General features: G+C 48.0%; 1 protein-coding gene across 1 annotated transcript in view; it reads left to right on the top strand.

Moving 5' to 3' along the window:
• LOC124017623 (vacuolar protein sorting-associated protein 13B-like) overlaps nucleotides 1-12,402 on the top strand; it is a 193,998-nt gene extending 181,596 nt beyond the window's left edge. Inside the window, 4 exon segments of the mRNA XM_046332876.1 lie at nucleotides 934-1,110; nucleotides 4,903-5,005; nucleotides 9,768-10,017; nucleotides 12,032-12,402. Of these exon segments, the coding sequence (XP_046188832.1) occupies nucleotides 934-1,110; nucleotides 4,903-5,005; nucleotides 9,768-10,017; nucleotides 12,032-12,280 (779 nt within the window). The 3' untranslated portion in view covers nucleotides 12,281-12,402.
• Nucleotides 12,403-15,753: the final 3,351 nt, after the last annotated feature.

The following is a 15,753-nucleotide window of genomic DNA, read 5'->3' as shown; positions in this document are numbered from 1 at the left end:
GATACTCTGTTATGATACTCTGTTGTAATGCATGACACTCTGTTGTACTACATGATACTCTGTTATGATACTCTGTTGTACTACATGATACTCTGTTGTAATATATGGTACTCTGTTGTACTACATGATACTCTGTTGTACTACATGATACTCTGTTGTACTACATGATACTCTGTTGTACTACATGATACTCTGTTGTACTACATGATACTCTGTTGTACTACATGATACTCTGTTGTACTACATGATACTCTGTTGTACTACATGATACTCTGTTGTACTACATGATACTCTGTTGTACTACATGATACTCTGTTGTACTACATGATACTCTGTTGTACTACATGATACTCTGTTGTACTACATGATACTCTGTTGTACTACATGATACTCTGTTGTACTACATGATACACTGTTGTACTACATGATACTCTGTTGTACTACATGATACTCTGTTGTACTACATGATACTCTGTTGTACTACATGATACTCTGTTGTACTACATGATACTCTGTTGTACTACATGATACTCTGTTGTAATGCATACTACTCGGTTGTACTACATGATACTTGGTTGTACTACATGACACTCTGTTGTACTACATGATACTCTGTTGTACTACATGATACTCTGTTGTACTACATGATACTCTGTTATGATACGTGATCCTCTGTTCTCTCCAGGAGCGATAGCTGGCATCGTGGACCAGCCCATGTTGTAATACATGCTACTCTGTTCTCTCCAGGAGCGATAGCTGGCATCGTGGACCAGCCCATGTTGTAATACATGCTACTCTGTTCTCTCCAGGAGCGATAGCTGGCATCGTGGACCAGCCCATGTTGTAATACATGCTACTCTGTTTTCTCCAGGAGCGATAGCTGGCATCGTGGACCAGCCCATGTTGTAATACATGCTACTCTGTTCTCTCCAGGAGCGATAGCTGGCATCGTGGACCAGCCCATGCAGAACTTCCAGAGGGGTTCAGAGATGCAGAGTTCAGCAGGCAGCAAGGCCAAAGGGGTCATCTCTGGAGTGGGGAAAGGCATCGTGGGGGTCTTTACCAAACCTATAGGGGGCGCAGCAGAGCTGGTCTCGCAGACGGGACACGGTGGGTTCACACACTTCGCCGTGTATGTTATAAAACCATTTTATTTGAGCTTTTATTTTCCCACTGGCAGGTTAACTAAGAATAAATTCTTTATTTTACGTCCCTGAGATTGTTTGTTGACACATCACTGTTCAACAGTAGTGGACACACCTCCAGTCCACCCAACACAGTAGTGGACACACCTCCAGTCCACCCAACACAGTAGTGGACACACCTCCAGTCCACCCAACACAGTAGTGGACACACCTCCAGTCCACCCAACACAGTAGTGGACACACCTCCAGTCCACCCAACACAGTAGTGGACACACCTCCAGTCCACCCAACACAGTAGTGGACACACCTCCAGTCCACCCAACACAGTAGTGGACACACCTCCAGTCCACCCAACACAGTAGTGGACACACCTCCAGTCCACCCAACACAGTAGTGGACACACCTCCAGTCCACCCAACACAGTAGTGGACACACCTCCAGTCCACCCAACACAGTAGTGGATACACCTCCAGTCCACCCAACACAGTAGTGGACACACCTCCAGTCCACCCAACACAGTAGTGGACACACCTCCAGTCCACCCAACACAGTAGTGGACACACCTCCAGTCCACCCAACACAGTAGTGGACACACCTCCAGTCCACCCAACACAGTAGTGGACACACCTCCAGTCCACCCAACACAGTAGTGGACACACCTCCAGTCCACCCAACACAGTAGTGGACACACCTCCAGTCCACCCAACACAGTAGTGGACACACCTCCAGTCCACCCAACACAGTAGTGGACACACCTCCAGTCCACCCAACACAGTTTATTCAGGCCTGACAAAGAGACATTTCTGGTCAAAACGTAAAAGTTTATTGTATGGGAGCATTTCAACGCTTTTACACTTGACTACAAGTCCCCCTCCTAGCGGTATTCTAACATACAGATTACTCCCTCCCTGGGGGTCCTAGCGGTATTCTAACATACAGATTACTCCCTCCCTGGGGGTCCTAGCGGTATTCTAACATACAGATTACTCCCTCCCTGGGGGTCCTAGCGGTATTCTAACATACAGATTACTCCCTCCCTGGGGGTCCTAGCGGTATTCTAACATACAGATTACTCCCTCCCTGGGGGTCCTAGCGGTATTCTAACATACAGATTACTTCCTCCCTGGGGGTCCTAGCGGTATTCTAACATACAGATTACTCCCTTAACAGTACTGTAGGCCTGTTGTAGTGTTCTGTCCTGGGGGTCCTAGCGGTATGCTAACATACGGATTACTCCCTCAACAGTACTGTAGGCCTGTTGTAGTGTTCTGTCCTGGGGGTCCTAGCGATATGCTAACATACAGATTACTCCCTTAACAGTACTGTAGGCCTGCTGTAGTGTTCTGTCCTGGGGGTCCTAGCGATATGCTAACATACAGATTACTCCCTCAACAGTACTGTAGGCCTGCTGTAGTGTTCTGTCCTGGGGGTCCTAGCGGTATTCTAACATACAGATTACTCCCTTAACAGTACTGTAGGCCTGCTGTAGTGTTCTGTCCTGGAGGTCCTAGCGGTATGCTAACACACAGTAGTAATGCTCCCTCCAAGGAGCCCTAGCGGTCCTACTGTAGCGGTATGCTAACAGGATGTAATACTCAGTCTATGGGGTGGTAGCAGTCCTAGCGTACCGGTATGCTAACAGGATGTAATACCCAGTCTATGGGGTGGTAGCGGTCCTAGCATAGCAGTAGGCTAACAGGATGTAATGCCCAGTCTATGGGGTGGTAGCAGGCCTAGCGGTATGCTAACAGGCTGTAATACCCAGTCTATGGGGTGGTAGCAGGCCTAGCGGTATGCTAACAGGCTGTAATACCCAGTCTGTGGGGTGGTAGCGGTCCTAGCATAGTGGTAGGCTAACAGAATGTAATGCCCAGTCTGTGGGATGGTAGCGGTCTTAGCATAGTGGTAGGCTAACAGAATGTAATGCCCAGTCTGTGGGGTGGTAGCGGTCCTAGCATAGTGGTAGGCTAACAGAATGTAATGCCCAGTCTGTGGGGTGGTAGCGGTCCTAGCATAGTGGTGGGCTAACAGAATGTAATGCCCAGTCTGTGGGGTGGTAGCGGTCCTAGCATAGTGGTAGGCTAACAGAATGTAATGCCCAGTCTGTGGGATGGTAGCGGTCTTAGCTTAAGCATATGCTATCTAGCAGGTGTGGAAGTTCAGTCCTCTTGGCCCTGGAGGGTTTATTAACTGGGCCCTGGAGGGTTTATTAACTGGGCCCTGGAGGGTTTATTAACTGGGCCCTGGAGGGTTTATTAACTGGGCCCTGGAGTGTTTACTAGTTGTGTCCTGGAGGGTTTACTAACTGGGCCCTGGAGGGTTTAATAACTGGGCCCTGGACTTTATTAACTGGGCCCTGGACTTTATTAACTGGGCTGTTTGTTAACTGGGCCCTGGAGGGTTTATTAGCTTGGCTGTTTATTAACTGGGCCCTGGAGGGTTAATTAACTGGGCACTGGAGGGATTATTAACTGGGCCCTGGACTTTATTAACTGGGCCCTGGACTTTATTAACTGGGCTGCTGCTGAAAGCCCCAATGACTTCACTAAACTTCTGGAGGAGTTTATAGTTTATTAAATAATATAATAATAATATATGCCATTTAGCAGACGCTTTTATCCAAAGCGACTTACAGTCATATGTGCATACATTCTACGTATGGGTGGTCCCGGGGATAGAACCCACTACCCTGGCGAGACAGGGGGGGGGCGAGGGGGAGAGGAAGGGAGGGAAGGAAGGCTGCGAGGAGAAGAGGAGAGGAGAGGTGAGGGTGAGTTTTTGTGTTAGCCAGCACTAACAACTCAGCGCGACAGAACGTAAATATTAAATTAAGTGAGCAGCTGTGTGTCAGAACCATGGTACCCCGGGGACTGATGCTAATCTAGCTCCCCTAGCTAGCTACACACACACACATAAACACACACACCCACACTCTGTGTGTCAGAACCACGGTACCCCGGGGACTGATGCTAATCTAGCTCCCCTAGCTAGCTACACACACACCCACACTCTGTGTGTCAGAACCATGGTACCCCGGGGACTGATGCTAATCTAGCTCCCCTCGCTAGCTACACACACACACATAAACACACATACCCACGCTCTGCGTGTGTGTGTGTATTTTGGAATGTACCCTAGCGCACCACGCATAAACACGCAAAAACACAGTGAAAATGTTTTGACACACACACACTGCTAGAGTACACACCCACAACACACAGGGCGGGGGGGCAGGTTCCACAACACACAGGGCGAGGGGGGGGGGCGGAGGGGGGGGGGCAGGTTCCACAACACACAGGGCAGGGGGGGGGTTCCACAACACACAGGGCGGGGGGGGGGGGCAGGTTCCACAACACACAGGGCGGGGGGGGGGGCAGGTTCCACAACACACAGGGCGTGGGGGGGGGGCAGGTTCCAGAGCTGTGACATCATCAGCAGTAAAATGTTTTATGTTTTAAAATGCATGATGTCATCAAGTCACTTCACGGCTGACAGGAAGACGAGGCAACAAGCTGCACATGTAGACACACACACACACACACACAGGAACACACACACAAAGGAACACACACACACACAGGAACACACTCATCCTGTGGGTCTTGGAGACTAAGTAGGGGCTAGTCTACTGTACACTGAACCTTTCTGCTTTGATGTGTGTGTGTGTGTGTGTGTGTGTGTGTGTGTGTGTGTGTGTGTGTGTGTGTGTGTGTGTGTGTGTGTGTGTGTGTGTGTGTGTGTGTGTTGTCCTGAGCAGGTATCCTTCATGGAGCTGGTCTCTGGCAGCTCCCCAAACAGCTGTACCTCCCAGTAGACCAGAGGTCGGCCCTCGCGCCCAACAGTCACGTCAAATACGTCTGGTAAGTACTGACCTCTATAACACACACACACCACACCACACACACAGCCCCGGTCCCCACCCGCCACACACACACACACAGCCCCGGTCCCCAACAGCCACCCCCACCCCCACACAGCCCCGGTCCCCAACAGCCACCCCCACACAGCCCCGGTCCCCAACAGCCACTCACCCACACACACAGCCCCGGTCCCCACACACACACACACACACACACACACACACACACACACCCACACACACACACACACACCCCCACCCCCACACAGCCCCGGTCCCCAACAGCCACCTGTCTGAAAGGAAGGGATCCCTGCTGTTAGTTGGCTTCCCCACCAAGCTGCAGGAACGGAGGAACAAACTGAAGTAGAGAGGAGATTCACAAACTCTTGGAGGAACGTGGATTGGATGTATTAATTATTCATTATTATGAATTAGACAGGGGACAGTTCACATTCATCAACATTACTATTAGTAATGAAACATCCATGTAAATGTCCTGGGAAGGTCAGGGCGAATACACAGCCGCTACGCAAACACAAACACTCACTACAACACCCCATAGGAATACATTACACCCCATATAATATGATTCTATCAACAACACCCCATAGGAATACATTACACCCCATAGGAATACATTACACCCCATAGGAATACATTACACCCTATATAATATGATTCTATCAACAACACCCCATAGGAATACATTACACCCCATAGGAATACATTACACCCCATAGGAATACATTACACCCTATATAATATGATTCTATCAGCAACACCCCATAGGAATACATTACACCCAATACAATATGATTCTATCAACAACACCCCATAGGAATACATTACACCCCATAGGAATACATTACACCCCATAGGAATACATTACACCCAATACAATATGATTCTATCAACAACACCCCATAGGTATACATTACACCCAATACAATATGATTCTATCAACAACACCCCATAGGAATACATTACACCCAATATAATATGATTCTATCAACAACACCCCATAGGAATACATTACACCCAATATAATATGATTCTATCAACAACACCCCATAGGAATACATTACACCCAATATAATATGATTCTATCAACAACACCCCATAGGAATACATTACACCCCATAGGAATACATTACACCCAATATAATATGATTCTATCAACAACACCCCATAGGAATACATTACACCCCATAGGAATACATTACACCCAATATAATATGATTCTATCAACAACACCCCATAGGAATACATTACACCCAATACAATATGATTCTATCAACAACACCCCATAGGAATACATTACACCCCATAGGAATACATTACACCCCATAGGAATACATTACACCCAATACAATATGATTCTATCAACAACACCCCATAGGTATACATTACACCCAATACAATATGATTCTATCAACAACACCCCATAGGAATACATTACACCCAATATAATATGATTCTATCAACAACACCCCATAGGAATACATTACACCCAATATAATATGATTCTATCAACAACACCCCATAGGAATACATTACACCCAATATAATATGATTCTATCAACAACACCCCATAGGAATACATTACACCCAATATAATATGATTCTATCAACAACACCCCATAGGAATACATTACACCCAATATAATATGATTCTATCAACAACACCCCATAGGAATACATTACACCCAATATAATATGATTCTATCAACAACACCCCATAGGAATACATTACACCCCATAGGAATACATTACACCCCATACAATATGATTCTATCAACAACACCCCATAGGAATACATTACACCCCATAGGAATACATTACACCCTATATAATATGATTCTATCAACAACACCCCATAGGAATACATTACACCCCATAGGAATACATTACACCCAATATAATATGATTCTATCAACAACACCCCATAGGAATACATTACACCCCATAGGAATACATTACACCCAATATAATATGATTCTATCAACAACACCCCATAGGAATACATTACACCCAATACAATATGATTCTATCAACAACACCCCATAGGAATACATTACACCCCATAGGAATACATTACACCCCATAGGAATACATTACACCCAATATAATATGATTCTATCAACAACACCCCATAGGAATACATTACACCCCATAGGAATACATTACACCCAATATAATATGATTCTATCAACAACACCCCATAGGAATACATTACACCCAATACAATATGATTCTATCAACAACACCCCATAGGAATACATTACACCCCATAGGAATACATTACACCCAATATAATATGATTCTATCAACAACACCCCATAGGAATACATTACACCCCATAGGAATACATTACACCCAATATAATATGATTCTATCAACAACACCCCATAGGAATACATTACACCCAATACAATATGATTCTATCAACAACACCCCATAGGAATACATTACACCCAATACAATATGATTCTATCAACAACACCCCATAGGAATACATTACACCCAATATAATATATGATTCTATCAACAACACCCCATAGGAATACATTACACCCAATACAATATGATTCTATCAACAACACCCCATAGGAATACATTACACCCCATAGGAATACATTACACCCTATATAATATGATTCTATCAACAACACCCCATAGGAATACATTACACCCCATAGGAATACATTACACCCTATATAATATGATTCTATCAACAACACCCCATAGGAATACATTACACCCCATAGGAATACATTACACCCAATATAATATGATTCTATCAACAACACCCCATAGGAATACATTACACCCAATACAATATGATTCTATCAACAACACCCCATAGGAATACATTACACCCAATATAATATGATTCTATCAACAACACCCCATAGGAATACATTACACCCAATACAATATGATTCTATCAACAACACCCCATAGGAATACATTACACCCAATATAATATGATTCTATCAACAACACCCCATAGGAATACATTACACCCAATACAATATGATTCTATCAACAACACCCCATAGGAATACATTACACCCCATAGGAATACATTACACCCAATATAATATGATTCTATCAACAACACCCCATAGGAATACATTACACCCCATAGGAATACATTACACCCTATATAATATGATTCTATCAACAACACCCCATAGGAATACATTACACCCAATACAATATGATTCTATCAACAACACCCCATAGGAATACATTACACCCAATACAATATGATTCTATCAACAACACCCCATAGGAATACATTACACCCAATATAATATGATTCTATCAACAACACCCCATAGGAATACATTACACCCCATAGGAATACATTACACCCAATATAATATGATTCTATCAACAACACCCCATAGGAATACATTACACCCCATAGGAATACATTACACCCTATATAATATGATTCTATCAACAACACCCCATAGGAATACATTACACCCCATAGGAATACATTACACCCTATATAATATGATTCTATCAACAACACCCCATAGGAATACATTACACCCCATAGGAATACATTACACCCCATAGGAATACATTACACCCCATAGGAATACATTACACCCCATAGGAATACATTACACCCCATAGGAATACATTACACCCCATAGGAATACATTACACCCCATAGGAATACATTACACCCCATAGGAATACATTACACCCCATAGGAATACATTACACCCCATAGGAATACATTACACCCCATAGGAATACATTACACCCCATAGGAATACATTACACCCCATAGGAATACATTACACCCCATAGGAATACATTACACCCCATAGGAATACATTACACCCCATAGGAATACATTACACCCCATAGGAATACATTACACCCCATAGGAATACATTACACCCCATAGGAATACATTACACCCCATAGGAATACATTACACCCCATAGGAATACATTACACCCCATAGGAATACATTACACCCCATAGGAATACATTACACCCCATAGGAATACATTACACCCCATAGGAATACATTACACCCCATAGGAATACATTACACCCTATATAATATGATTCTATCAACAACACCCCATAGGAATACATTACACCCCATAGGAATACATTACACCCAATATAATATGATTCTATCAACAACACCCCATAGGAATACATTACACCCAATATAATATGATTCTATCAACAACACCCCATAGGAATACATTACACCCCATAGGAATACATTACACCCTATATAATATGATTCTATCAACAACACCCCATAGGAATACATTACACCCCATAGGAATACATTACACCCCATAGGAATACATTACACCCCATAGGAATACATTACACCCCATAGGAATACATTACACCCCATAGGAATACATTACACCCCATAGGAATACATTACACCCCATAGGAATACATTACACCCCATAGGAATACATTACACCCCATAGGAATACATTACACCCCATAGGAATACATTACACCCCATAGGAATACATTACACCCCATAGGAATACATTACACCCCATAGGAATACATTACACCCCATAGGAATACATTACACCCCATAGGAATACATTACACCCCATAGGAATACATTACACCCTATACAATATGATCTGTTATATCACGCTGGTCACCTATGGTCATGTGGTCTAATGGGATCTTGTATAATTCATCTGTTCGGCTGACCTCTGTCTCCTCTTCCTCCCTCCACTCCCCAGGAAGATGCTCCAGTCCCTGGGTCGTCCAGAGGTTCACATGTCCCTGGAGGTGGTGATCGTGTCCGGGTCGGGTCAGGAGCATGCTGGGTGTCTGCTGCTGACAGGGGAGGTGGTGTTTGTGGTCAGTCTGTCTGAAGACACACAGCAGCAGGCCTTCCCCATCACCGAGGTGGCCTGTCAACAAGACCCCCACCACCTGGGGGCGCTGACCCTCACGCTGCAGCAGCAGAGACTCACCAACGATGTAGAGGTAGGGGGGATGGGATGGGAGGGGTGAGGGGGTAGGAGAGGGGGGATGAGAGGGGGTAGGAGAGGGAGTGAGGTAGGGGTGGTGGGATGGTAGGAGTGAAGTGAGGGATGGTAGGGGTGAGGTGAGGGATGGTAGGGGGGAGGTGAGGGATGAGAGGGGAGGGTGAGGGATGGTAGGGGTGAGAGAGGTGAGGGAGGAGAGGGTGAGGGATGGTAGGGGTGAGAGAGGGGAGGGTGAGGGATGGTAGGGGTGAGAGAGTTGAGGGAGGGGAGGGTGAGGGATGGTAGGGGTGAGAGAGGTGAGGGAGGGGAGGGTGAGAGAGGGGAGGGTGAGGGAGGGGAGGGTTAGGGATGGTAGGGGTGAGGGAGGGGACGGTGAGGGATGGTAGGGGTGAGGGAGGGAGGGTGAGGGATGGTAGGGTGAGAGAGGTGAGGGAGGGGAGGGTGAGGGATGGTAGGGTGAGAGAGGGGAGGGTGAGGGAGGGGGGAGGGTGAGGGATGGTAGGGTGAGAGAGGGGAGGGTGAGGGAGGGGAGGGTGAGGGATGGTAGGGGTGAGAGAGGGGAGGGTGAGGGAGGGGAGGGTGAGGGATGGTAGGGTGAGAGAGGGGAGGGTGAGGAAGGGGAGGGTGAGGGATGGTAGGGTGAGAGAGGGGAGGGTGAGGAAGGGGAGGGTGAGGGATGGTAGGGGTGAGGGGAGGAGGAGGAGGGTGAGGGAGGGGAGGGTGAGGGATGGTAGGGTGAGAGAGGGGAGGGTGAGGGATGGTAGGGGTGAGAGAGGGGAGGGTGAGGGAGGGGAGGGTGAGGGATGGTAGGGTGAGAGAGGGGAGGGTGAGGGATGGTAGGGTGAGGGAGGGGAGGGTGAGAGAGGGGAGGGTGAGGGAGGGGAGGGTGAGAGAGGTGAGGGTGAGGGAGGGGAGGGTGAGGGAGGGGAGGGTGAGGGATGGTAGGGTGAGGGAGGGGAGGGTGAGAGAGGGGAGGGTGAGGGATGGTAGGGGTATATCACCATATGGTCATTCAGCAGACGTGTTTATCCTTGGAGGGTAGGGGTGAGAGAGGCCAACGACAGTGAAGGGAGTGGAGGGTAGGGGTAGGGGTGAGAGAGGCCAACGACAGTGAACAAAAATATTCAGATTTCAGAACATGCAGGAAACATCACTAAACCTCTTCTTCTCTTTCGCTCCCCCCTCTCCCTCTATCCTCCCCCTCTCCCTCTATCCTCCCCCCCTCCTCTCCCCTCCTCCCCCTCCTCTCCCCTCCTCCCCCTCCCCTCTCCCCCCCCCTCTCCCTCTATCCTCCCCCTCTCCCTCTATCCTCCCCCTCTCCCTCTATCCTCCCCCTCCTCTCCCCCCTCTCCCTCCCCCCCTCCTCCCCCTCCCCCTCTCCCTCTATCCTCCCCCTCTCCCTCTATCCTCCCCCTCTCCCCTATCCTCCTCCCCCTCCTCTCCCTCCCTCCCCCCCCCCCCTCTCCCTCCCCCCTCTCCCCCTATCCTCCTCCCCTATCCCCCCCTCCCCCCCCTCCTCTCCCTCTACCCCCCTCTATCCCCCCTCCTCTCCCTCTATCCCCCTCCTCTCCCTCTATCCCCCCCACTCCCCCCTCTATCCCCCCCTCTATCCCCCTCCTCTCCCTCTATCCCCCCTTCCTCTCCCTCCCCCTCTTCCTCCTCCTCCTCCTCCTCCCTCCCCCTCCCCCTCCCCCCTCCCTCCCTCCCTCCCTCCCTCCCTCCCTCCCTCCCTCCCTCCCTCCCTCCCTCCCTCCCTCCCTCCCTCCCTCCCTCCCTCCCTCCTCCCTCCCTCCCTCCCTCCCTCCCTCCCTCCCTCCTCCCTCCCCTCCCTCCTTCCTCCCTCCCTCCTCCTCCTCCCTCCCCCTCCCTCCTCCTCCCCCCTCCATCCTCCTCTCCCTCTTCCCCCTCCATCCTCCCCCCTCTATCCCCCCCTCCTCCTCCCCCCCCTCCCTCCCCTCCCTCCCCTCCCCCCCTCCCCTCCCTCTATCCCCCCCTCCTCCCCCTCCTCCCAGGGTGACAGTGGGAGGGAGTGGTTGTCAGAGCAGCAGTATGGTCGCCTGGTGGACTATGTGACTCGTGCGTCTGCGTTTCTCTCCCCGTCGGCCTCGTCCCTCCAGCAGGCTCCTCCCATCACCCCGGCCGAGCCTCCGCCCGCAGTCACCAAGACCTACCGTTACCTGGTCAGCCCCGCCCACGCCGCCGTGTTCGTCTCCAAGTTCACCATGGTCAAGAACAAGGCGCTGCGCATCGGCTTCCACTGACACACACACCTTTACAGAGACACACCTGTACACACACACACCTTTAGAGAGACACACCTGTACACACACACCTTAACAGAGACCCTGACACACACTCACACACACACCTTTAGAGAGACACACCTGTACACACACACCTTAACAGAGACCCTGACACACACTCACACACACACCTTAACAGAGACCCTGACACACACCTTTAGAGAGACACACCTGTACACACACACACCTTTAGAGAGACACACCTGTACACACACACACCTTAACAGAGACCCTGACACACACTCACAGAGACCCTGACACACACTCACACACACACCTTAACAGAGACCCTGACACACACACCTTTAGAGAGACACACCTGTACACACACACACCTTTAGAGAGACACACCTGTACACACACACACCTTAACAGAGACCCTGACACACACTCACACACACACCTTAACAGAGACCCTGACACACACACCTTTAGAGAGACACACCTGTACACACACACACCTTTAGAGAGACACACCTGTACACACACACACCTTAACAGAGACCCTGACACACACTCACACACACACCTTAACAGAGACCCTATATAGTGCACTACTATAGACCAGGACCCACCCTAATCCCTATATAGTGCACTACTATAGCCCAGGACCCACCCTAATCCCTATATAGTGCACTACTATAGACCAGGACCCACCCTAATCCCTACATAGTGCACTACTATAGCCCAGGACCCACCCTAATCCCTATATAGTGCACTACTATAGCCCAGGGCCCTAATCCCTATATAGTGCACTACTATAGCCCAGGGCCCTAATCCCTATATAGTGCACTACTATAGCCCAGGGCCCTAATCCCTATATAGTGCACTACTATAGCCCAGGCCCATGTGTCGGGAATAGGTTGCCATTATGTCATTTCACTCGTCGTCATATTGTCCTTAACAGAGTGTCTCCGAGCTCTTTATTCCTGAGTAACTGAGCTGTTTAAAGCTCTTAATGCCGAGAGCCTCTCTGACCGGGTCACGGTGCCGGTGGTACAGGTGCCGAATATGTCAGACGAACGCTCAGGAATATAGAAATGGTTCATATCCAAGCTGTCCACCAAAATATGGTTGTGGGATTTGTTGCTTTTCAGTGTATTTTTGTTTTTGTTTTCTAGAAGACGTAACAAGTTACAAGCGACGATGATGTTTCAACATCAAATCCTTTAATTCTGTGTATTTTAAGTTCATTCCCAAGATCATTACCTTGTTATAAATTGTGTTAAAACACATCTTTATGGAATATAAAAACAGTTTTTGTACTCTAATGCTTTTGATGGTCTGGATCACGTGTCCAACCCCATTCCACGGAGGGCAGAGTGTCTCAGGGGTTTCTCCCTCCTCCCCTTTGTACTTGATTGGTGAATTAAAGGTCACTAATTAGTCAAGAACTCACCCTCACCTGGTTGTCTAGGTCTTAATTGGAAAAACCTCAAACCTGCAGACGCCAGGCCCTCCGTGGAACGAGTTGGACCCCCCCTGGTCTACATGGATAATATATTGTATTAAATGACATTCTAATAAAAATATTGAAGTTGTGACGTCACGTCGTTCCCTCGACCAATAATACCTGCTCAGGTTATTACATCTACTACGTATTGGTCAGGGTTGGATAGCCAGCCAATAGGAGGGGACATTAGGGCTCAGTATTATCCTGACTAGGAGGAGACATTAGGGCTCAGTGTTATCCTGACTAGGCCACTAGGAGGAGACATTAGGGCTCAGTATTATCCTGACAAGGACACTAGGAGGAGACATTAGGGTTCAGTGTTATCCTGACTAGGCCACTAGGAGGAGACATTAGGGCTCAGTATTATCCTGACTAGGAGGAGACATTAGGGCTCAGTATTATCCTGACTAGGAGGAGACATTAGGGCTCAGTGTTATCCTGACTAGGCCACTAGGAGGAGACATTAGGGCTCAGTATTATCCTGACAAGGCCACTAGGAGGAGACATTAGGGCTCAGTATTATCCTGACTAGGAGGAGACATTAGGGCTCAGTATTATCCTGACAAGGCCACTAGGGGGAGACATTAGGGCTCAGTATTATCCTGACTAGGCCACTAGGAGGAGACATTAGGGCTCAGTATTATCCTGACTAGGAGGAGACATTAGGGCTCAGTATTATCCTGACTAGGATGAGACATTAGGGCTCAGTATTATCCTGACTAGGATGAGACATTAGGGCTCAGTGTTATCCTGACTAGGCCACTAGGAGGAGACATTAGGGCTCAGTATTATCCTGACTGGGATGAGACATTAGGGCTCAGTATTATCCTGACAAGGCCACTTGGAGGAGACATTAGGGCTCAGTGTTATCCTGACTAGGCCACTAGGAGGAGACATTAGGGCTCAGTATTATCCTGACAAGGCCACTTGGAGGAGACATTAGGGCTTAGGGCTCAGTATTATCCTGCCTAGGCCACGAGGAGGAGACATTAGGGCTCAGTATTATCCTGACTAGGAGAACACATTAGGGCTCAGTGTTATCCTGACTAGGAGGAGACATTAGGGCTCAGTGTTATCCTGACTAGGAGGAGACATTAGGGCTCAGTGTTATCCTGACTAGGAGGAGACATTAGGGCTCAGTGTTATCCTGACTAGGCCACTAGGAGGAGACATTAGGGCTCAGTGTTATCCTGACTAGGAGGAGACATTAGGGCTCAGTATTATCCTGACTAGGAGGAGACATTAGGGCTCAGTATTATCCTGACTAGGCCACTAGGAGGAGACATTAGGGCTCAGTGTTATCCTGACTAGGAGGAGACATTAGGGCTCAGTGTTATCCTGACTAGGAGGAGAAATTAGGGCTCAGTGTTATCCTGACTAGGAGGAGACATTAGGGCTCAGTATTATCCTGACTAGGCCACTAGGGGGAGACATTAGGGTTCAGTATTATCCTGACTAGGAGGAGACATTAGGGCTCAGTATTATCCTGACTAGGCCACTAGGAGGAGACATTAGGGCTCAGTATTATCCTGACTAGGAGGAGACATTAGGGCTCAGTATTATCCTGACTAGGAGGAGACATTAGGGCTCAGTGTTATCCTGACTAGGAGGAGACATTAGGGCTCAGTATTATCCTGACTAGGAGGAGACATTAGGGCTCAGTATTATCCTGACTAGGAGGAGACATTAGGGCTCAGTATTATCCTGACTAGGAGAACACATTAGGGCTCAGTGTTATCCTGACTAGGAGGAGACATTAGGGTTCAGTATTATCCTGACTAGGAGGAGACATTAGGGCTCAGTGTTATCCTGACTAGGAGGACACATTAGGGCTCAGTGTTATCCTGACTAGGAGGAGACATTAGGGCTCAGTATTATCCTGACTAGGAGGACACATTAGGGCTCAGTGTTATCCTGACTAGGAGGAGACATTAGGGCTCAGTATTATCCTGACAAGGCCACTAGGAGGACACATTAG

This window comes from Oncorhynchus gorbuscha, unplaced genomic scaffold, assembly GCF_021184085.1.
Source record: "Oncorhynchus gorbuscha isolate QuinsamMale2020 ecotype Even-year unplaced genomic scaffold, OgorEven_v1.0 Un_scaffold_295, whole genome shotgun sequence".
Taxonomy (NCBI): domain Eukaryota; kingdom Metazoa; phylum Chordata; class Actinopteri; order Salmoniformes; family Salmonidae; genus Oncorhynchus; species Oncorhynchus gorbuscha.
Note: the sequence above shows the minus strand (reverse complement) of the source record. Positions and strands in the feature narration are given on the sequence as shown.